The 23827-nt window shown below is 43.8% G+C and overlaps 1 protein-coding gene across 2 annotated transcripts in view; it reads left to right on the top strand.

Moving 5' to 3' along the window:
* neurl4 (neuralized E3 ubiquitin protein ligase 4) overlaps positions 1-23827 on the top strand; it is a 127713-nt gene that overhangs the window by 57042 nt on the left and 46844 nt on the right. For both annotated transcript variants that reach the window (XM_072258272.1, XM_072258271.1), the window contains exons 10-16: positions 1750-1912; positions 9709-9907; positions 10597-10673; positions 13657-13735; positions 17595-17764; positions 19454-19582; positions 22628-22773. In XM_072258272.1, coding sequence (XP_072114373.1) covers positions 1750-1912; positions 9709-9907; positions 10597-10673; positions 13657-13735; positions 17595-17764; positions 19454-19582; positions 22628-22773 — 963 coding nt within the window. The remainder of the gene's footprint in view (positions 1-1749; positions 1913-9708; positions 9908-10596; positions 10674-13656; positions 13736-17594; positions 17765-19453; positions 19583-22627; positions 22774-23827) is intronic.

The raw sequence follows: 23827 nt of genomic DNA, 5'->3' as shown, positions 1-23827 counted from the left end.
TATCTCTAAATAAATAGCTAAGTAAAAATTACCTGATAACTTACTCCAAAGAAAATCAGGAGTAGGCAATGCCAAAGAGAAGTTTATACCAGTATCGGGTAGACAGTCAGAATCTTTGTCCCAGAGTAGGAATGTCAAGCTGTAAAGGGCATGCATTTCAGCAGGATGTGCAGGACAAGTTTGTTTTTCTACACAGAGCAGTAGATGCCCGGGCTGTGTGCAGCCAGTGTAGAGGTAGGTAGTGTTTAAGAGATTATTAGACTCGTGAATCTGCAGGGAATGGCAGGATGGGGATCCTCTACAGGATGGAGAGATTTAATTTCAAAATTCAAAGTATATTTATTAGCAAACTACATATACAGTATGTCACCATATACAATCCCGAGATCCATTTTCATGCAGGGCATACTCAATAAATCCATAATAGAATAATAACTGTGATAGGGTGCAGGCAGTTTAAATGGTTTCAGCATGGATTAGATGGGCTTAAGGTCCTGTTTCTGTGCTGTATTTTTCTATAACTCTATGATGTCTTCTGTGATCTTGAGACAAGCCAAGGTACGGCATTTTCAGAACAGATATCGCAACTTATCAGTGACAGTAAATAGGCAGTGTGGTGAGGAAATGCGTGGTTAGTGACACTTGCATGTTAATAATTGCTCCATGCAGCATTGGCGCTGTTACGTGCAATGCCAACATGTCTGTGCAGCTCTGCTCCTGAAGATATTGCATCCTGATGGCAGCAGTGAGAAGAGAGTACTGGGTGGTGGGGGTCCCTAATGATGGAGGCTGCTCCCCTGCAACATTGCTTCATGTAGATGTGCTCAGTGGTGGAGAGGGTTTTACCTGTGATGGATTGGCCCATATCCACTACTTTTTGTAGGATTTTCCATTCAAGAGCATCGGTTTTAGCATACCAGTGTATACTCTCCACGGCATGTCTATAGATGTTTTAGATTTCATGCCAAATCTTTGCAAACTCCTAAGGAAGTAGAGGTACTGCTGTGCTTTCTCCATAACTGCACGTGCGTGCTGGGCCCAGGGTAGGTCTTCCGAAATAATAACACCGAGGAATTAAATTTAGCATTGTAGGCTGCTCCTGTGTTCTGCTGCTTCATGTTCCAGGCACTTGAGGACAGGATCCAGGTTAATGCTTCCACTGCTACCTTGGAGAAGTTCTGCACTGTTACAAGTGCAGCTGTTGCCTCAAAATTCTAACGACTTATCTTTAATGCCCACCTTCAGTGCTGTGTAGAACTTGTGTTCTCTCCCTGTGATTGTGTCTAGGTTTTCCTGAGTGTTCTAGTTACCATTGCATCCTAAAGACGTGTGAGACGTTGGGTTGATTGTCTTCTGTAAATTGCCCCAAGTGTGTGGGCAAGGAGTGGAATCTGGAATGGGGCTAATGGAAATGGGGAGGGTGTGTTGGGGAAAATTAGTGGGAAATGCGATTGCCCTATGAGCTAGCATTAACTTTATGGGCTGAATCACCATCTGGTCTCCTGATGTGTATTATTTGACACTCGACTTCTCTTGAACACACAATGGGGTCTCTTGAGTATTCTCTGTTGCTCCTTGGAGGCTTCAAGGAAAGTCAATGCTGTTCTGACTTGTAGAGTTGGAATGCTCTTTGCTGTTTCAGTTTTTAATTGTGTTCCCCCAAGCTGCTGAATTGTTCTGAACTTTTTTTCTTTCTTCCCTTCCTGTCGAATTCAACCTCTATTTCCCCCTCCCACCTCCTGGAGCAAGGCAGGTGACACGGTCGGCGTCATGCGCAAAGAAGAGGGAAGTCTGCACTTCTTTGTGAACAATGTGGATCAAGGGCTTGCAGCATCCAACGTGCCATCCAACGTTTACGCCGTGGTCGATCTTTATGGCCAGGCTGCCCAAGCCACCATCATCGATGACATAGGTGGGTCTCCTGTTCAATTGACCTTTGCTACGTGCTGCCTACTTGGTTTAATCATCCTTGGTGCTGGTTACTGCTCTTCTGCATCCCGCTCCCTGGTCTGACCCATGTTTCGAGCATCACTTGCAGAACATTCAAGCTTTCAAATGTGGAATTGATAGACAGGAACTGATCTATCAAGGCTGCCCGGCAATTAGTGATTGTTGTTGTATGTATTGTGTTACGTACCCCGTAACTGGGTTGCCAAACCAGCAGAAATGGACCACTTAGTTGGAGTCTGGATTACTGGAACTAAGGAAGTTTTATTAAAGAAATGAGTAATACAGTACTCTAATTGTAAGGATATAAATGCAACAGGTTAGCAATGATAAAACGCACATGTACACAGAACTAGGATAATAGGAATCAATCAAGCTCTATCGCAGTCTAGGGGTAAAATGATCAGTCTCAAGTGACACAGAGTTCAGTTCAGCTGAGTACAGTTGGCAGTAATCGCTGTTGTGCCGTTGGAGAGAGAGAGAAGGATGATATGCAAATTGGATTCAGACGGACCTTGATGTTCTCCGCAGTTAGCCTTCGAGCGAACCCTTTTATGTCTTCTGTGGTCACCGACTGTGACCCCTCCGTTCCGGATACGATCGTTCTTCCGCGGTGAACCCGGCACCCAGGCAAAGGCGGACACACACACCAAGTTCCCGCCGATCGTACCTTTTCACCCTGTGCATCTATGGTCGGTTCCCGCACAGACCTCCAAACTTCCACCAACTTGTGGGGGCACACTGCACTTCCAGGGTCTCGTTATCTTGTGATCTCGTGGTGTCTGTCGTGCCTTAGCAAACCTGTTCCTTTTATCCCCCTGCTGTGGTATCGCCTGTCCATCAAACTTCAAACAGTTCAGGTTCAAAGCAACCGGTCTGTCAGTACTCGGAACTGTGTCTCTTTTCGTCAATCTCTCTCCTCTCTCATTAACATTTTGAACGCTTCTCCATTTGTCTCTCTTATCTCTCTCATTAGCATCAATCTTCTGATAACTTGGTTTTTTGTCACAATGGTATTGTTATTAATGTGTTACTGGTATGTGTGCTGGTGCCTCCTTTGGTCAGATAAACCCCATCTGCTCAAAGTGACCAGAAACTCAGTTTAGCCCCTTGTCCTGTCAGTAGAAACTGTTCCACTGGGCTTAGTAGCTAAGCCACATGTGAAGGTCAGGAGCTGGACTTGGATGTCAGAGGCTATTTGAGGTGCACGCCATTGGGAGCATTTAGTAGTTAGTGGGAATTTGTCCACATTACCACCCCCAGCTATAAAAACCTTAAGGAACCTATGTGTACCAAGATGCAGTGGAAAAACTTTTGTTCGTGTTCCACACAGAAGTATATCGAGGTAGTAAAAAGCAAAACATAGTTTTGCAGATAGAGAATTTACACTGCAGGTAAACCAGATTTTACCAGAGAGGCAATGATTTGTAAATGAAATGGTCCCTAGAGAATGCTACAAGGAAAGGGGAGATGCATCTGGTGGTGAAATATTCACTGGAAGTGGCCCAGGTGACTCTTTGAATATAGAAGCTGGTGGAGTGGTAGTCGAGGACAAGGAGAATCTTATCCAGAATCAAAATCAGGTTTATTATTACTGACAAATGTCCTGAAGTTTGTTGTTTTGCGACAGCAATGCATTGCAAGACATAAACTATACTATAAATAGCAATAATAAATAAATGAGTAAATAATATCAATATTAAAACATTAAATAAGTAGTGCGATAACAGAGCAAAATAGCAAGGTGGTATTCCTGGGTTCATTATCCATTCAGAAATCTGATGGAGGTGAAGAAACTGTTCCAAGATCCTTGAGTGTGTGTCTTCAGGCTGCAGTATCTCCTCTCTGATGGTAGTAATGAGAAGAGGGCATGTCTCGGTTGATGGGGGCCCTTAATGACAGTTGCCCCCTTTTTTTTGAACATCACCTCTTGATGTCCCTGATGGTGGGGAGGCTAGTGCTGGCTGAGTTTCCAGCCCTCTGTAGCTTTTTCCGATCCTGTACAGTGGCCCCTCCATACCAGCTGGTGGTGCATCCAGTTGCAATATTCTCAATACAATATTCTCCATTGTACATCTGCAGAAATTGGCGAGACCCTTTGGTGAATCTATTCTTATTCTTGCTCTGGCTGGAGGAGAGCAAGGCGAGGTAATTGGTTTATTATTATCACATGTACTGAGACAGTGAAAAGTTCTGTTTGCATGCAATCCAGACAGTTCCATAATTACATCAAGGCACTGCAAAATAAAAAAAAGGAAAACAGAGTGTTACAGTTACAGAGAGGATGCGGTGCAGATAGACAATGAGGCCCATTAATAACTAGCATTGAAGCTGGCCCTGAGCCTGGTGGGATATGCTCTCAAGCTTTTATATCTTCTTCGCAATTGGGGTTGGGGGGTAGGAGGGTGAAGAAAAGAGAATGGGATGTGATTATGTTGATGACTTTCCCTAGGCAGCAGGAAGTGTAGACGGAGTCACTGGAGGGAAGGCTACTTTGTATGTTGTATATGGTCAGTAAGATGTCCTAAGCCTGCTTACCTGTTATGGACAGCACAGTACTGAAGCAATTACCCTCATTATTATTACAGTTCCAGAGATGCCAGATCAATTCTGCCACTGCTTGTAAGTAATTCTCCCTGTGACTGCATGGGTGCTCTGGTTTCCTCCCACATCCCAGAGACATTTGGCTAGAAGGTTAATTGGTCAAGTGGACAGCGCGGTCTGGAGGACCCTGTTACCATGCTGTATCTCTAAAGTAAAAAAAACAAGTAAGATCACAGATTATGGTTCCATGGTTTCATCCTGTCCTGCAGGCTCCTCAGTGTTGAAAGAAGCTATCACTAACATGAGAAAATCTGCCAAAGCTGAAAGTCCAAAGCAACACACACAAAATGCTGGAGGAACTCAGCAGGCCAGGGTGCATCGATGGAAAAGAGTACATAGTAGTCTTTATGAACCGAGACCCTTCTTCAGGAGTGATGAAGGGTTTCGGTCTGAAATATCGACTCTTTACCATTGATGCTACCTGGTCTGCTGAGTTCCTCCAGCATTTTGTGAGTCTATCACTATTTAGTTTTGGCATATTCATCCACAGCACTCATTGGTAGCGAATCCCAAAGTTCCATAACTCCCTCACCTTTCCCCTTGCTTTCAGTCCTTAGTTGCTGACCCTGGCTTCTGGGTAGAGCGTGAATGTCCTCTCTGCGAGGGCTTCGGTTACCTCCCACATCACAAAGAGGTGTGGGTCAGTAGGATAACAATTCACTGTAAGTTGCCCCTCATATGTGAGTGAGAGGCAGAATCTGGGGGCAGTTGGTGGGAAGGTAGGGAGAATAAAATGAGGTTGAGGTTGGGGTTGGTGTTGCATTAATGTAAGTGGGTGTTTGGTAGTCAACACCTGGTGGGTGGAAGGGCTGGTTTCTGGTTTCTGATTCTGTCAGTGTAAATAGGTTGAGGTGTTAGGCTGCCTAAGATGAAGATAAGCACCTCCTTCAGTCTTGGGAATTTACTTTGGAAGGCTGTGTAGATGCTCAGTCATTCAAGACCAATAGGTTATTGTTCACAGAGGGAACTTAAGGCATTGGGGATCAATTAGCAAACGGAGTGGAGGCACAAAGGGATCTGGGATTACTAGTCCATAATTCATTGAAAGTGGTGTCACAGGTAGATAGAGTTGTAAAGGAAGCTTTTGGCACAATGACCTTCATAAATCAATGTGTTGACTACAGGAGATGGGATGTTATGCCGAAGTTGTGTAGGACATTGGTGAGGCCTAATTTGGAGTATTGTGTCCAGTTTTGATCACCTACTTAGAGGAAAGATGTAAATAAGGTTGAAAGAGTACAGAGAAAATTTATAAGGATGTTGCCGGGATGGGAGGATCTGAGTTATAAGGTAAGATTGAATAGGTTAGGACTTTATTCCTTGGAACGTAGAAGATTGAGGGGTGATGTAATAGAGGTGTACAAAATTATGACAGATATAGATAGGGTAAATGCAAGCAGGCTTCTTGGGTGGGACTACATCTAGAGGTCATAGGTTAAGGGTGAAAGGTGAAAAGTTTAAGGGAAAGAAAAGGGGAACTACATTTGCTCAGAGGGTTGTGAGAGTGTGGAACGAACGGCCAGTGCAAGTAGTGCATGCAAGTTGGATTTCAACATTTAAGTGAAGTTTGGATGGGTACATGGATGGTAGGGATATGAGGGGGTACGGTCTCAGTGCAGGTCGATGGGAGTAGGCAATTAAAATGATTCAACACTGACTAGATAAGCCAAAGAGCCTGTTTCATATGTTGTAATTTTCTATGAGTCCAAAAGTTTAGTCCTATTCATGCTGAACAGTAGAGCTGCCTCGAGTGATTTTATATCCAGTGGCTGCTATTTTGTGTATTTGTATGATCGAGGTTAATCTAATTTTGTGTTGATGTGCTGGTAAGTCCATTGTGTGAATTGTGAGTGAGCAAGTTACCATGGACATCATACCTTAACGTTATGGGAACGTACCTCGACATTTTGGGAGTTGAGATACATGAACAGCGTACCTCATCATTATGGAAGTTGAGGTATATAGGCATTGTACCTCAATGTTATAGGAGTTGAGGTACATGAACATCATACCTCAACGTTATGGGAATTGGGGTACATGGACAGCGTACTTCAGCATTATGGGAGTTGAGGTAATAGGAGTTTTCCCTTCTGCAATTCATAAATCACCACCAAAATATTTGATGTGGAATAAAAGAATTTGCTGTTATCGGAAAATAACAAAACACCAGATGCAAAAGAAACAACAAATATTTTCATGGGGAATAAACACAAAATGCTGGAGGAACTCAATGGGTCAGGCTGAATCCACGGAGAGGAATAAACAGTCAATGTTTCGGGCCAAGACCTTCCATCAGGACCAGAGGGGAAGGGGGCAGAAGCCAGAATAAGAAGGTAGGGGGCAGGGAAAGAGTGCCATCTGGCAGGTGATGGGAAAGAGAGGTAGGAGGGGGAGAGATAAAGTGAGAAGCTGCGAAGAGGTACAAAGCTGAAGGAGGATTTGATAGAGTAGAATGGACCATGCCTATGTTCCCGCTCACCTGGTTTCAGCTACTGTATCACTTACCAGCTAGCCTCCTTCCCCACCCCCACTTTCTTTTTCTGGCTTCTTTCCCTTTCCTTTTTCAGTCCTGATGAAGAGTCTCGGTCTGAAATGTCGACTATTTATTCATTTCCATAGATGCTGCCGACCTGCTGAGTTCCTCCAGCATTTTGTGTGTGTTGCTCTAGATTTCCAGCATCTGCAGAATCTCTTTTGTAAATGTTATCGAAGGTTAAAGTCACAATACAGGCGGTTTCTGAGGAGCGCAATCTCTTCGTAACACAGGATATACTTGCTTTAAGGAGACACGAGACTGCTGATGCTCAATACTGAAAAGAGCAGAAGGAACTCAATGGGTTAGGCAGCATTCATGGAGGAAAATGACAGTTGACGTTTCAAGTTGAGACCCTTCATCACAGCTGAACAAAGGAGATGTAGTATAATGAAAGGTGGGGAGAAGGGTGGAACAAGAGCTGGCAGGGGAGGGAGGAGAGTGGGAATGATGCAAGAAACTCAGACATGAGAAGCAGAAGTGAGAAGGTGATGTAAGGCAGTCTCCAACTTAATGGAACAAGCATGGATTTCCCCAGCTTCTGCTATTCACTCTCCTCTGTCTCTTCCCTTTTTCCTGATGCCACTGGCTTCCATCACCCTAGCTCTTTCCCTTTCTCCATCTGCTCATTACCCATACATTTCTCCCACTGCTTTTCCCTCCCTAATTCCTTTTGTTTATTCCATGGTCCTCTCATAGAACCATAGCAAAGTACAGCACAGCCCCAGAAACTGGCCCTTTGGCCCATCCAGTCTCTGCTGAACCATTTAAGTTGCCTAGTCTCAGCATTCTGTACTTGGACCATAGCCTCCATACCACTACCATCCACGCAGTGCTCCAAGTTCCTTAAGCTCAAGCTGGGAGCTCATTCCACACTCTCACCATCCGCTGAGTGATGAAGTTTTTACCCTTGTTCTCCTTAAACTTCCCACCTTTCACCCTTAAACCATGACCTCTAGCTGTAGTCCCACCTAAACAACCTCTATCTCTATGAAATCTCTCAATCTACTACATTCCAAGGAATAAAGTCCGTACCTATTCAATCTTTCTTTCTACAGTGCCTATAAAAGGTTTTATAAAAGTTTTTGTTTTATTGTTTTACAACATTGAATTGCAGTAGATTTATTTTGGCTTTTTTGACACTGATCAACAGAAAAGACTCATGTCAAATGTCTACAAATTGGTCTAAATTTATTACAGTTATTGAGCACAAGATAATTGATTGCATAATTATTCATCCCCTTCAAGTCAGTATTTAGTAGATGCACCTTTGTCAGTAATTACAGCCTTGAGTCTGTGTGGGTAGATCTCTATCAGGTTTGCAAATCTGGACACTGCAATTTTTCACCATTCTTCTGTACAAAACTGCTCAAGCTCTGTCAGATTGCATGGGGATTGTGAGTGAACGGCCATTTTCAAATCCAAGCACAAGTTCACAATTGGATTGAGGTCTGGACTCTGACTTGGCCACTCTAGGACATTAACTTTATTGTTTTTAAGCCATTCCTGTGTAGCTTTGGCTTTATGCTTGGGGTCATTGTCTTCTGGAAAACAAATCTTCTTCCAAGTCGCAGTTCTCTTGCCAACTACATCAGGTTTTCCTCCAGGATTTCCCTGTATTCTGCTACATTCATTTTACCTTCAACCTTCACAAGCCTTCCAGAGCCTGCTGCAGTGAAGCATCCTCACAGCATGATGCAGCCACCACCATGCTTCACAGTAGGGATGGTATGTTTTATGATGTGCGGTGTTTGGCTTATGTCAAACATAGTGTTTAGACTGATGGCTAAAATCTCAATTTTGGTTTCATCAGACTCATAGAACCTTCTAGCTGACTTCAGAGTCTCCCACATGCCTTCTGGCAAACTCTAGCGGAGATTTCAAGTGAGTTTTTTTTTCAACAGAGGCTTTCTCTTTGCCACTCTCCCATAAAGCTGCAACTCGTACTTAACTGTACACAGGACATCTCCATTTAACTAATTACGTGACTTCTAAAACCTGTTGGCTGCACCAGTGATGATTTGGTGTGTCATATTAAAGGGGGTGAAATCTTATGCAATCAATAATTTTGTGGTTTATATTTGTAATTAATTTAAATCACTTTGTAGAGATCTTTTTTTCACTTTGACATGGAGTCTTTTTCTGTTGATCAGTGTCAAAAAAGGCAAATTAAATCCTCTGATTCAATTTTTGTAAAACAATAAAACATGTAAACTTCCAAGGAGTGTGAATACTTCTTTATAAGCACTCTAAACCCAGGTCCTCTATCCTAGCAACATCCTTGTAAACCTTCTCTGTACTCTTGCAACCAATCAGATCCAACACCTTCAGCCCTCTGTCACTTCCATCTTTCATGTGCCTGCTTCTTGAATCATTCTCACTCTTCCGCCTTCGTCACCTGAATCTGCCAGTCACCCTATTTCCCCCCCCCCACTTTTTTGTACCTCCTATCTCCTCTCTTTCTTTCTAGTCGTGATGAGGGATCTCAGCCTGAAAGGTGAACTGCCCATTTTCCTCCGTAGCTGCTTGCCTGACTTGCTCCTCCAACTCCTTCGTGCACTCTGTTTTTAATACTGCTCTGACCGATGTGTCCTCTCTTCCTTCCATCTAATTTCCTTGACTAGATCTGCCACCTCTGCCTGATGACGTGTTGGAGGGCAATAATCAGATCTCTCCCTGCAGCCTCTTCTCGCTCACCCCCAGCAACGACCTCCGATTCCACCACCTCCATGGGAACAATGCCGTGATCACGAACGGTGGGCGGACTGCCTTCCGCCAGAACTGCCGCAGTGAATTCAACGATGCCATCGTCATGTCTAGCAGGTATGTGAGCGGCTTTGCCTGCCTTGATGATATTTGGGCTAAGAAGTGATTGCCTGCTCACCTTCTTGGCTGATCCATTGAGAGCTAAATCTTCTCAGCACAGAATTCCTCCCATTGCTGTAGACCTCAGACCACTGCAAATACTGTTGTTGCCTCATAACTCCAAGTACCAGGTTTAATTCTGACTTTGCTCACCCTCCGTGACCATGTAGGTTTTCAATGGGTGTTTCAGCTTTTTTTCACATCCCAAACTACATCAGTGGTCACTTTGAGGTACACCTGTTCATTAATGCAGATATCTAATCAGCCAATCAACTGAGTGCATAAAAGCCTGCAGACATGGTCAAGAGGTTCAATTGTTCAGACCAAACATCAGAATGGGGAAGAAATGTGGTCTAAGTGACTTTAACTGTGAAAAGAATGTTGGTGCCGGATGAGATGGTTTGAGTATCTCAGAAACTGTTGATCTCCTGGGATTTTCACACACATGTTCTCTGGAGTTTACAGAGAATGTTTCAAAAAACAAGAAAAAAACATCCAGAGAGCAGCAGTTCTGTGGGCGAAAATGCCTTGTTATTAATTATATCCAATGACTTAGCCTCCAAGATGTTTGTGGCAATGCATTCCACAGATTCACCACTCTCTGGCTAAAGAAATTGCTCCTCATCACCGTTCATTTCATTTTCCAGAACGTTGAAGGAAGGGGAAATGTTTGAGATTCTAATTCAGAAGATGGTGGATCGGTGGTCCGGATCAATAGAGGCAGGTGAGTACTGAGGTGTCTCTAAATTGTGGTTGTGTTGGTGGGGAGGGGTGTGTGAGAGTCACGGTTTTGTTGTTAGCATAGTGTTGGCTTCTCATATTTTAATCTAAGGTCCTTTCAGAAATCAGGAAAAAGGAACAGAACTTGTTGCTACACTATCATTTTATTAAGCATTGATGGAACAAAGAAAACAGGAGCAGGAAGTTTAAAAACAAAGAGACTAAGATGTTTAGATTACGATGCCATTGCTTTATGGTTGGCTATATTATACTTATGGATAAGAAAAATTCCATTCAAATTTTTAAGTAAGAGTCAGCCAATTAGAAAGCCGGTATTCAAATAAGGCAATACAAAGAAACTTCCAGAACTTTCCAGAATTATACTTTGTATATCCATCAGAGCAGGAGTTAACAGCTTGCATGGACCCTTTGCTTAATAGTATTGATCCATGGCACAAAAAAAAGTTGGGAGCCCCTGCACTAGAGGCATATTAAATTTGCATATACACAGTATTACCACCTGGAAGCATACAAGGCAGTTACTTCTATTTAATCAATAGCCGTAGCAGTTAACATTACAGAGAAACCCTATATATATAAAATACAAGCAGATAATTACAGTCAAATCTATCAATGGGAAGTGGGTGGGGGCCATCTTGGCTTGAGTTTCTCTCCCCATATCCATTTACTGGCACTTCGCTCTGTTGTAATGGACCATGTCCTGGAATGATGGTGGAAGTCGATTTTCTGAGGTACTACTCCTTGGAGATGTCTTGGATACTACGGAGGCTAGTGCCCATGATGGAGCTGACTAATTTTACAAATCTCAGCAGCTTACTTCGATCCTGTGCAGTAACTCCCCCCACTCCCCCCGCCTCCATACCAGATGGTGACGCAGCTTGTTAGAATGCTCTCCACCATACACCTGCAGAGGTTTTTGTGTGTTTTAGAGGACATACCAAATCTCTTCAAACTCCTGATGAAAAACAGTTACTGGCCACTGTCTAGCCGCCTTTCTAGCTGAATAAATACCTTCCCTTTTAATCTCCTGGGCAGGTTCAAGTAGTTTAAATAAAATGCTGAATTTTATTGTGCAAAACATACACAAAGTGCTGTAGGAACTCAGTGACTCAGGCTGAGGCAAATAAACAGTCAGTGTTTTGGGCTCAACCCTTCATCTGTGTTCAGATCCAGTCACCCCATTATACAAAGGATGTGGAAGTTTTAGTGGGGGTACAGAGGAGATTTACCAGGATGCTGCCTAGATTAGAGGGCATGCATTATGATGCCATAACCCCAGAAGACATAGGAGCAGAATTAGGCCATTTGGACCATTGAGTCTGCTCCACTATTTCATCGTATCTGATCTATTTTCCCTCTCAGCCCCAATCTCCTGCCTTCTCTCCGTATCCCTTCGTACCTTGACTAATCAAGAATCTATCAATCTCTGCCTTAAATATACCCTGTGGCAATGAATTCTATAGATTTACCACTCTCTAGCTGAAGAAACTCCTCCTCATCTCTGTTCTGAATGGACATCCCTCTGTTCTGAGGCTGTGCCCTCTTGTCTTAGTCACCCCACCATAGGAAACATCCTCTCCACATACACTCTATTGAGGCCCATTCAATGAGGAATGGTTGAGCAAGCTAGGGCTTTTTTCTTTGAAGCAAAGTGAGGCTTAGAGGTGACTTGATAAAGGTGTTTGAGATGGTAAGAAGCATAGATCAGTGGGACATGCAGTGCCTTTCTCCCAAAGTGGAAATGCTAATAAAAGAGGGCGTAATTTTATTTGGAGGAAAGTATAGGGGAATGTCAGAGGAAGGTTTACAGAGTGCGTGGAACGCACTGCTGGGGCGGTGGTAGAGGCGGATATATTAGGGACATTTAAGAGACTCTAGATGGCCACGTGGATGATAGAGAAATGGAGGACTATGTAGGCGGTGAGGGCTGAATTGATTTTGGAGTAGGTTAACTGGTTGGCACATCATCATGGGCCAAAGGGCCTATACTGTGCTGAGCAACACGCACAAAATGAGGAGCATTTGATAGCTCTGGGCCTGTACTCACTGGAATTCAGAAGAATGAATGACCTCATTGAAACCTACCGAATGCTGAAAGGCCTCGATAGAGTGGACGTGGAAAGGATGTTTCCTGTGGTGAAGGAGTATGAGACCAGAGGGGAAAGCCTCATTATAGAAGGGTGTCCTTTTAGAATGGAGAGGTGAAATTTCTTTAGCCAGAGACTGGTGAATCTGTGAAATCCATTGCCACAGGCGGCAGTGGAAGCCAAGTCATTGGGTATATTTAAGGCAGAGGTTCCTAAGTTCTTGATTAGTCAGGGCATGAAGGAATACGGGGAGAAGGCAGGAGACTGGGGCTGGGAGAGAAATGGATCAGCCATGATGAAATGGCAGAGCAGGCTCGATGGGCCAAATAGCCTAATTATGCTCCTATATCTTATGGTCTCATGGTCTAAAATGCCGGAGGACCTCAGCAGGTCAGGAGGCATCTATGAAAATGAATAAACAGTCCCAACCCTTCTTCAGTCTTGATGAAGGGTCTTGCCCCGAAACATCTACTATCTATTCATTTCCATAGATGCTGCCTGACCTGCTGAGTATCTCCAGTATTTTGTGTGTTGCTTTGGATTTCCAGCATCTGCAGACTTTCTCATATTTATGTTCTATGCTGAGCAGTCCATGCTTACACAAGGGATCAGTCTATATTGAACTAAAATCTATTAAATAACTAATCATAAGTTAGTTATTGAGATTCTATCTCCATAAATGTGGGAGATCCTAATGGATATATGTTTCTGCATATATCTATAGTGGATGTACTAATGAAGATAAGTCATTGATTAAATATCTGAGTTACCTACTTACACCAAATTATCTTGTGTTTATCTTGTCTAATTTTCCTCATATTGTCTGATTTAATGACATTTTTCCTGCCATTGTTAATATTAAACCTCTCCCTTATTTAGGTGTTACAGCAATTCGTCCAGAGGACCTCGAATTTCCCAGTACCATGACAGATATAGACTATGACACCTGGATGCTGAGGTAATGATAATATGTGCACACCGTCTGTGATAAGGGTGGGTTAAGATATTCTGTGATGACTCGAAATGGGCAGTAATTTCAATTCTCTCTCCTCCATGTCCAGAAGGGGATTCTGTTTTGGGTTCTATGCAGATCTAGTGTGCAACACTAATAAAACCAAGTTTACTACCTATCCATGGTTATCCTGTCTGAATAGTGGATTTAAGAAGTCCCTACAAAGAACTGTGAGTACGGCCAAGAGGATCATAGGGGTCTCCCTACCATCCATCTGGGACCTTTATCAGGAGCGCTGTGTACTTAGGCCCTTTATATTATTAAGGATCCCACCCATCCATCCAGCATCCTCTTTGACTTTCTACCATCAGGCAGGAGACTCTAATGCATAAGGACAAGAACAGTCAGGAAAGGAACAGTTTCTTCCCTCAGGCCATTGGCTTCAGATCTCCCTGCCGCATCACATTTGAAGTGTCACTGGTTAATTTGCTCTGTACTTTACAATATTTAATTTATGCACTTTAATTTGTTTAATTATGCATAATTCATTTGTAGATTTTATTCTTGCTTTCCCAAGATATTGTGTGTTATACATACTATTGTGCTTTACACCCTGGTCTGGAGAAATGTCAGGATTGACAGTATACATGTATATAGTTAACTGACAATAAACATGACTTCCAGTTGCCATGCACTGGGGCAGGATTTTGGGAGAGGCAGAGCTGGAGAGGTGAAATGTGCTTGACCAGGTTCAAATTCAGTCAAAGAACTTAAACTTACCCCTTAGATTTCTATTAAATCTCTAACCTCTCATCTTAAACTTTAACTCAAGGGTGTAACTTTTTGACCCAGAGAGCTTGGTCAGTATGTGCAGCAAGCTGCTAGAGGAAGTGGTTGAAATAGGTACATTAACAACATATAGAGCACACTGGGAGGTTTAGAGAATATGGGCCAAACAGGGGTAAATGAGACTGGCTTAGATAGTAATGTTGGTCAGCAAGGACCAGTTGTGCTGAAGGGCTTGTTTACATACTCTATGAATCGTAAAATAATATGGAATAAAAAGCTGGAATGTTGTCATGAAAATGCACCTCATCCACCGTGAAAGGACATCATTCCTGCTTACCTATAACTTGTAACATGATTTGTTGTGACTGTAGAGACATTGAAGCTGGTGGATATAGAAGTCTGTATCTGCCTGTTTTGCCAGATACCATACTGGAGACACTTTTCGAATAGGCACCGTTATCCAATATTATATGTTACTTTTATATGTATAGTCAAATGTAACAGCAGGACAATTCTGTAGTTAAAATGTATCCACAATGCTTCCTTTGAATTACATATAATTTTCAGATGCCTAGATCTTCACACCAACACTCCAAACACCCAAAATGAATGCTAATCACAGTTGTCTCTGAGATGCATTCATGCATATCCAGACATTGCAGGTCAATTAGTGATTTTTGGTTTGAAGTCGACCCTAGTATGAACACCATTGTTCTGAACTGCATTTTAAAATTCAATCTACAATCCACATTCAGATCTAAAGACTGGTTGTTGCTGAAATTAATATTTGCTGTTTACCATAACTCCAGAATACACTCTAACATGGTTAACTCTTGATAGCCTCCTCATTTCAGGAGCAGTGAGGGATGGTCAGTCAGTGCTAGCCTTGTCACAAACCACCTCCCACCTCCCTCCTTACCATGTTTAGGGGTATTTTGGAGATGCAATATAGCAAATATTTATTCGACTTCGACACCGACCAGTCTTCAGACCTGAATATGAATTGTGGATTGAATTCAAAATGCAGCTCAGAACAGTAAATTGCAGACCAGGAAGCGCCCAATAGACTGATGTATGTCTGCACATGCATGAATGTAGTCAACACCCCATTGAGTGAATAGGGCTCAGATGACAACAGGTGGAGTAAATTGTAGACTAGGAGACATCCAGTTGACTGACATATTGACATATGCATAAATGCAATCAACATCCCATTGCATGAATAAGTTTCAGATGACAGCAGTAATTAATACTCATTTTGGGTGTGTTGGTGGGAAGAACCAGGAATTTGAAAAGTACATGCAACTCAAAAGAAGCATTATGAATACATTGTAACTATAGAAACTGTGCTGCTACTTTTGTTCTTTAACATATAAAAATGTGTTGTAATGTTGGATCGTGGCCTCTCTTGAGTGACTCTGAAGGCTGTTAATTTGTGTGTGTCCTGAATTAAAAAAAACTATATGTACCAGCAATGTTCTCTTCAGTGACTTTGTTCACAGTTACAACAGCTCGATGCTGAAGGGCTAATTGGTCGCAGTGAGTTGTCCCTAGATTCATGGAGAGGTAGACACAGAGTTATACAGGATAGAAACAGTCCTTCAGCACAACTTGCCCATGCTGACCATGATGGGTATCTAGGTTAGTTCCGTTTGATCACACTTCAAAGGTCAAAGTAAATTGTTTTGTATATATCACCATATTCTACTCTGAGATTTATTTTCTTGTAGGCATTCATAGTAAAGTCCAAACTAAATTTTTGAGTGAACCTGGTGGTGTGAGTCCCGAGGCTCCTGTACCAACTTCCTGATGGCGGCAGCGGGAAGAGAGTGTGACCTGGGTGGTGGTGTCCCTGATGGATTCTGATTTCCTGCAACAACGCTTTGTGTGGATGTGCTCAATGGTGGGGAGGGCTGTACGTGTGATGAACAAAGAAATACAATGGAACCAATGAAAAACTAGAATCGATGCAGTTGTGTTGTCAGTGGAATAGAAATATATTGCCACTGCTCAGACAACAAGATTGTGGTGATCCATGTACCTTTCCACATATTTTTTTAATACATTGACTTCATAGGCATCTCTACTGCTTCCTCTGACAGCTTGTTCCACAAGCCCACCACCCCCTATGTGGACTAAGTTTCCCTGTAGGTCAGAATCAGGTTTAATATCACTGGCATATGTCATGAAATTTGTTATTATGTGGCAGCAATACATACGAATAGAGAAAAAACTGTGAATTGTAGTAAGTATATATGGATTAAATGTTTGAATTAAATAAGTAGTGCAGAAAATAGAAATAAAAAAGTAGTGAGGTAGTGTTCATGGGTTCAATGTTCATTCAGAAATCAGATGGCAGAGGGGAAGAAGCTATTCCTGAATCACTGAGTGTGAGTCTTCAGGCCTCTGTACCTCCTCCCTGATGGTAGCAATGAGAACAAGGCATGTCCTGGGTGATGGGGGTCCTTAATGATGGATGCCGCCTTTTTGAGGCACCACTGCTTGAAGATGTCCTGGTTACTATAGAGGCTGGTACTTATAATGGAGCTGACTGATTTTGCAACTCTCTGCAGTGTATTTCGATGCTGTGCCCTCCCCCCCCCACCCAACAACAGTAACAGTGTTGCCGCCTGTTAGAATGCTTTCTACAATACATCTGTAGAAATCTTCTCGCCCCTCAAATCTATGCCCTTAGTTTTAGACCTCCCTACCCTGAGCTAAACAGTGTGACTGTTCACACCTCATTATTTTATAAAACAGTATTTTTAGATTTTGATGACTGAAGTGTGAAGCCCAAGTGGATCTACAAATAAGCCCATTCAGCCCATGGAGGTCAGTCTTACCCACAATGGCTGAAAGCTGACTGAGGAGATGTTGCCAACCCAAGGTGGTTTGGCTGAGACCGAGATGAGTTCGCCCCACTGTCCCTGCTTGAGTGACAGGGACTGATTCTCCTTCCCACCCCTTTCAGCTGGGCTGTCACTTGACGACCTTTGGTAGTAAAGCAGGTTCCCCACCACTGACTCCTCTCTGGTTGACTTATTTTCTCCACCTCACTCCATCCCACCATTCCCAGTGGCACGGCCATCATGCAAGATGGGAACACGATGCGGAACAACTACGGCTGTGACCTGGACTCGCTGACCACCGGTTCGCGGATCGGGATGATGCGCAGCACGAACGGTGATCTCCACTATTACATCAACGGGGTGGACCAGGGTGTTGCCTGCTCAGGGCTGCCGCCAGGTAAGACCACAAAGAGTGCCGGACCTGAGTACTTTTGTCACATGTAGCAAGGTGCAATGGAAAGAATAGTTTTGCATACCATCCATACAAATCATTTCATCGCATCAGTCCGAAGGAAAACATAGCAGAATGGATGTTGCGTCCTAGCTGCCTCCACAAGCCAGGGCAGTATGCTGTCGGAGAGCTGTTGCCTGTGTAACAGGCTCCACCTCTCCATATAGCTGATGAATCCAAAAGCATTGCAGGAGTCGCCGGTCAGTTTTGAACTCAACGTAGGACTGCCTTAGGGATTCCAGCTCCAGATTTTTCCCTCGGGGGCTTCCTCCTGGAGCCTTCTGTATGAGTGGGTATAGCTGCAAGGCAGCAGAGGTTTGAGATCAGAGTTTTCCTTCTCCTAGTTGAGCTGCCAACCACAGCTGACAAGCCCCTTCTGCCTGAACCCACTTTGGCCCCTTCTGCCGGGCTTACTATCTAAGCTACACATTAAGGCCAGAAGCTGGACTTGGTTGTCAGAGGCTATTTGAGGAGCACGCCTTTGGGAGCATTTAATAGGTAGTGCGAACTTGTCCCCACTACTGATCCCCAGCTATGACAACCTTAAGGAACCACATCAAGGTAGTACAAGGGAATAGCAATAGCAAAATGCAGAATAAAGCGTAACAATTAGTGAAAGTGCATTGTAGGCAGACAGCAAGCACAAGGGCAATGATGAGGTGGACCACTCTCAGACTGGTCTCTACCCTTTGAACTATTTGGCATGGGAAGAGTCAAAATATAAAGCCCTGACTCCAGCCAACGTGGCTTTCCAGATCACTGAGACATGCAAGTCTTCAAACCCTATGACAAGGCTGTAGTCCTCTTAGAGGACTACTCCACCCTACCAGCATACCAATGTGATATAATGCTGGGTTTGAGTGCTACAGCCCAAACACTGACTGTTGGTGGATTGCCCTTGATCAAAAAGCCTGAGATGAAAGCACACACAAAATGCTGGAAGAACTCAGCAGCTCAGGCAGCATCTATGAAGCAGAATAAACAGTTGTCGTTTTGAACCAATACCAATTCATCAGGAATGGAAAGGAAGGAAGCAGAAGCCAGAATAAGAAGGTGGGGGGAGGAGTAGAAGTACAAGCTCATCATCACCCTCTGGTTCCCCACCTCCTTCCCTTTATTCCATGGTTTGCTGCCAATTTTATTAGATTCCTCCTTCAGTCCTTTACCTCTTCCACCTATCAATTGCCAGCTTGTCAGTTTATCCCACTTTTGCCCTCACCTGATCTCAACTAATACATCCCAGCTTGTACTCCTCTCTCTCCCCCCCCCCCCCACTTTCTTATTCTGACTTCTGCCCCCTTCCTTTCAAGTCCAGACAGAGGGTCTTGGCCCAGAGTGTCAACTGTTTATTCTCCCCTGTAGATGCTGCCTGACCTGATGAGTTCCTCCAGTATTTTGTGTGTGTAGCTCAAGATTTCCAGCGTCTGCAGATCAAAACAGCCTGCTCAAATGTACCTTCAGCTGCCCTGAGGGAGGGTCCCGATCCCAGATTCTCCTCACCCACTCAGATTCGAGTTGATATGATGACCCATATTCCCTGCTTCTGAGAGAGCTGGTGGAGAGAAGAGGGGAAAAGTATGTTTTGAATGCGGTGTGTGTATTGTAATGACTGCCTTCCTGTTTTCATCTTTGCAGAGCTGTACGCTGTGGTTGATCTATATGGGCAGTGCGTCCAAGTGTCCATTACCAGTGGCTCATTACCAGTAGACAACAGCCTGTCCCTGAGCAACGCCACTGAGAAATCTTTCCCAATACACTCTCCAGGTAAGCGCACACACTGTACTCCCCATATTCCCCTGACCCAGTGGTGTTGCCCTGCGAAGAAGTGTTCGCTCCCTTCAAAGAAGTATTAACTAAAATGTCTTTACCGTTTTCTATGTCCCGTACGTTTGCCTGCACCCCATCCACCCCTCCAACCCAGATTTAATGGATAGAGTTTCTCAAGTCCTCACCTACCAACCCATGAGCCTAGGCATCCAATGTATACCTACTGCCCATTAAACCGCTGGCATTTGGGGCACCAGTGAAGGTCCTCCATTTCTGGTGGTGTTCAGGGCTTCTTCATCGTGTCAGTAGCTTCCTCTCAGTTTTCACTCCTGTCAGTCATGCAAGTCCCTGTTGGAGATACAGAAATGCCGTCACACTCAGATGTGGAAGGATTCTTCATTACTGTTCCAGTAACAATTTTGTTTGACCAATCAAGGTTGTTAGCCCTGACCTGAACCTCCGAACCTGGAGGACCGGTGGACCACTCTTAGTCTGGCCTCTACCCTTTAACCTGTTTGGCATGGTGACCCTACCAAGAGCCAAAACACAAAGCCCCGACTCCAGCAACAAAGCAGCATTGAGGCATCCAAGCCTCCAAACCAAGACATGTCATCTGAGCAACTTCCACCCTCTCCAACAGGATGGAACACATCTTAGTCTCCCATCCTCTCCACTTTCCAGAGGGATTGATCTCTCTATGACTCCCTTGTCACTTGTCCCACCCCACTAATTTCCCCCTTCAGCCACTTACCTCTGCAACCACACTACGTGTGTTATAGCTGCCCCTGTATCACAGATCTGTATAGTACTCCCAGGTGAGGCATTTCTTTACATTTGAATCTATCAGTGTCATTTGTGCATCTGGTGCTTTCCAGTGCAGTCTCCTCTACATCAGTGAGACCCAGTGGAGAATGGGGAATCATTATGAGGACCTTTGCTCTGTCTGCTGTACCAGTCAGGATCTCCCAGTGGCCATACATGTTAACTCCATACATGACTCCCACACTAATATGTCTGTCTATGTTTACCTGTACTGCTAAGTTGTTGCTGAATGTAGGTTAAAGGAAAAGCAAACACGAGGAAATTTGCAGATGCTGGAGTTTCAAGCAACACATATAAAAGTTGCTGGTGAACGCAGCAGGCGAAGGGTCTCGGCCTGAAACATCGACTGTACCTCCTCCTAGAGATGCTGCCTGGCCTGCTGCGTTCACCAGCAACTTTTAAAAGGAAAGCATCTCATCTTCTGCCATAGAACTCTTCAACCTGATGGCATTCGCATTGATTTTGTTAACTTCTAGCAACCACTTCTCCATTCCCCCCCCCACCTTTTTCTCCTTATCCTACTTGCCCATATCACCTCTTCCCTTTTTCCCCTCTTCTGCCCAGTCTACCCATCACTTACCCATTCCTCTGTCTGCTCCCTCTCTTCTGTTTGCCTTTATTCCGTGGTCCACTGTCTTCCCCTATCAGATTCTATCTTCTTGCTTCCACCTATCACCTCCCAGCTTCTTGCATCATTCCTACTGTCCCCCCCCCCCCCCTCCCCGGTTTGGATTTGCCTATCACCCTCCTCAGCTGGATCTGCCTTGCTCCCTCTCCCGGAGTCTACAATCAGTTCCTTAGTCTTATTGACATTGAGTGAGAGGTAGTTGTTATTACGCCACTCAGCCAAATTTTCAATCTCCTTCTGTATGCTTGTTCATCACTACCTTTGGTGTCATCAGTGACCTGGAGTTGTGGAGCTGTGCATAAGCTGTACTTCTGGTGTTGGAGCTGTACTTAGCCATCAGACGTAGGTGTGAGGTGAGTGGAGCAGGGGGCTAAGCACACATCCCTGTGGTGGTCCTGTGCTGATGGAGATTGTAGAGAAGTTTTTGCAACCTGACCTGACTGACAAAATAACACTCCTGTTATTTAGAGGTACAGCACAGTTACAAGCCCTTCCAACCCAACAAGCCCACACTGCCCAGTTGCACCCATGTGACCAGTTAATCTACTAACCCATACATTTATTTATTTATTGAGTTGCAGTACAATCAGGGTCACTTGAAACCATGGGAGTAGGGGGTGGATGGCCGTATGAGCAGCTGGTGTATACCACAAGCCTTGGTGACACCAGAAAGACAATCTCTGAAGAGTATTGATAATGGCTGGGGTCACCCATCTTGTAAAGACACTGCCCGGAAGAAGGTAGTTCTGTAAAACCACTTCTGCAGAAAAAAAATTGCCAAGAGCAATCATTGTCGTGAAAAGACCATGACCGCCTACGTCATACTACATGGCACATAACAGAAGAATCTTTTCACTTTGAATCAGCAATGGAATGTTAGTCTGCAATGCTGGAGACACTCACTGCTCCTGTAGTCAGGGAGGGTAATTTTTTTTAATAATGACAGCACTGGGAAAACTCAGCAGGTCAGACAGCATCTGTGGAGAAGCAAACAGAGGTTTGAGAATAAAAGTTGCAGTCAGAGCTTCCTTGTTTAACAGACCAGGAAGTATGTCATTTAGACTTTGTAACAGCTGTTTTCAAAGATGGTAATATCATTAAGACATGTCCTTCATGTATGTTTTTCGTTGCTTGGGTTAAGAGATTGTCGTATACTTTTTGCTAGGTCATATCACAAAGAACCAAACAATTAGAGTGGACCTGTTCAAAAGCATGTTTATTACTTGAAAGGAGAAGCAGTTCCACTCCTTATGGATGGCAGTCAGCTTCTGTTATCCAGCTTTCAAAGTTCATTTTTCAGGCTATTCTTTGGCTGTTAACTGCTCTGGGAGTCAGCTCGTCCACTGAGCAGTTGCGGTATTCAAGGCCACACAGTACATCTACCTCCCTTAGTTACACAATGAACAATGATCAGGACATTGCTTGCCTGCTACCACATACACACTTAGCTTACAGCAAAGCATTTTGGGATCATACAGGTTCCATTTTGTCACATTACAAGATTAGATACATTAAAAATCTTAGTTTTGAAAATATTTCCACAAGATGCTTCATTGTCCCAGGGCTGACCTGGCCTTTCTGTTCCTTTCCAGTCCCCGGCATCACACACCGTTTCCATACCAACTGCGGGAAGTACGTGTCACTTCAGAACGACGGCTGCCGAGCAGTAAGAGTCCACGGATTCTCCCACGGGATTGTCTTCAGCATGAAGGAACTGAAGCCTGATGAAATCTTTGAGGTAACTCGATTGGTGCTGGAGAAGGGGAAGTTGGGAAGAGTGTCTGATAGAACCGCTTCGCAGTGGAAAGGGATTAGAAAGGGTTACCTGCACTAACTCCAGGTGAGTTTATTGTTATTTTGCACAGGTACGGGGAAGTATAGGTAGAAGGAAAACCTTGCAGGAGCATCATCGGCATTACTTGATAAAGATTCAAGATTTAAAGTAAATTTATTATCAAAATGTTTATACAAGGATGTAATGTTGAAGCTTTATAAAGCACTGGTGAGACCTCACCTGGAGTATCGTGAGCAGTTTTAGGCCCCTTTTGAAGAAAGGATGTGCTGACATTGGAGAGGTTTCAAAGGAGGTTTACAAGAATGATTATATAATTGAAAGGCTCATTATATGAAGAACGTTTGATGGCTCTGGGTCTGTACTTGCTGGAATTCAGAAGAATGAGGGGGTGACCTCATTGAAACCTATCAAATGTTGTGAGGCCTTATCAGTGCCTTATAAAGCTTCAACATTACATCCTTGCTTTTATGTTCTTGTCCCCTCAACTTCTGTATCTCATGCCTGGCGGTAGCAGTGAGAAGATGGCACGGCCCAAGTGGCAGGGAAGGCACAATGTATAACGGACCAGACTACCAGCAACCAGAAATTTCAAATGGTAAAAAAAATGTGTAGATGGTGGGTTAATTGGCCACAATAAGTTGTTCCTAATTTGCTGGTAGAATCTGGTGGGATTTGAAGATAATTTGGGGAGAATAAAATGGGGCTGCTATAAAATAGGTAGTTGACGGTTAGCATGGAGCCTGTGGGCTGAAGACTCTGTTTCTGTGCTGTATCTCTCTGTGACAAAAGAATCACAAGGCTAAGATTTTTTTTGTATGAAAATCTTCAATCAAACCCGAAAGATTCTGGACGAAGATGACCAAGGACACGGTCCTCCAGGTGATATAAGAAACTACTTCTTGTACATCTCTTTACATCAACCGAATGTGGTTGCACTGCTGTTGGAGCCTGTGGTCTACATTTTAGTGGTGTTCTTTTTGGGCTGATTGAGTGATTT

This window comes from Mobula birostris, chromosome 5 (genome assembly GCF_030028105.1).
Source record: "Mobula birostris isolate sMobBir1 chromosome 5, sMobBir1.hap1, whole genome shotgun sequence".
NCBI classification, from domain to species: domain Eukaryota; kingdom Metazoa; phylum Chordata; class Chondrichthyes; order Myliobatiformes; family Myliobatidae; genus Mobula; species Mobula birostris.
Note: the sequence above shows the minus strand (reverse complement) of the source record. Positions and strands in the feature narration are given on the sequence as shown.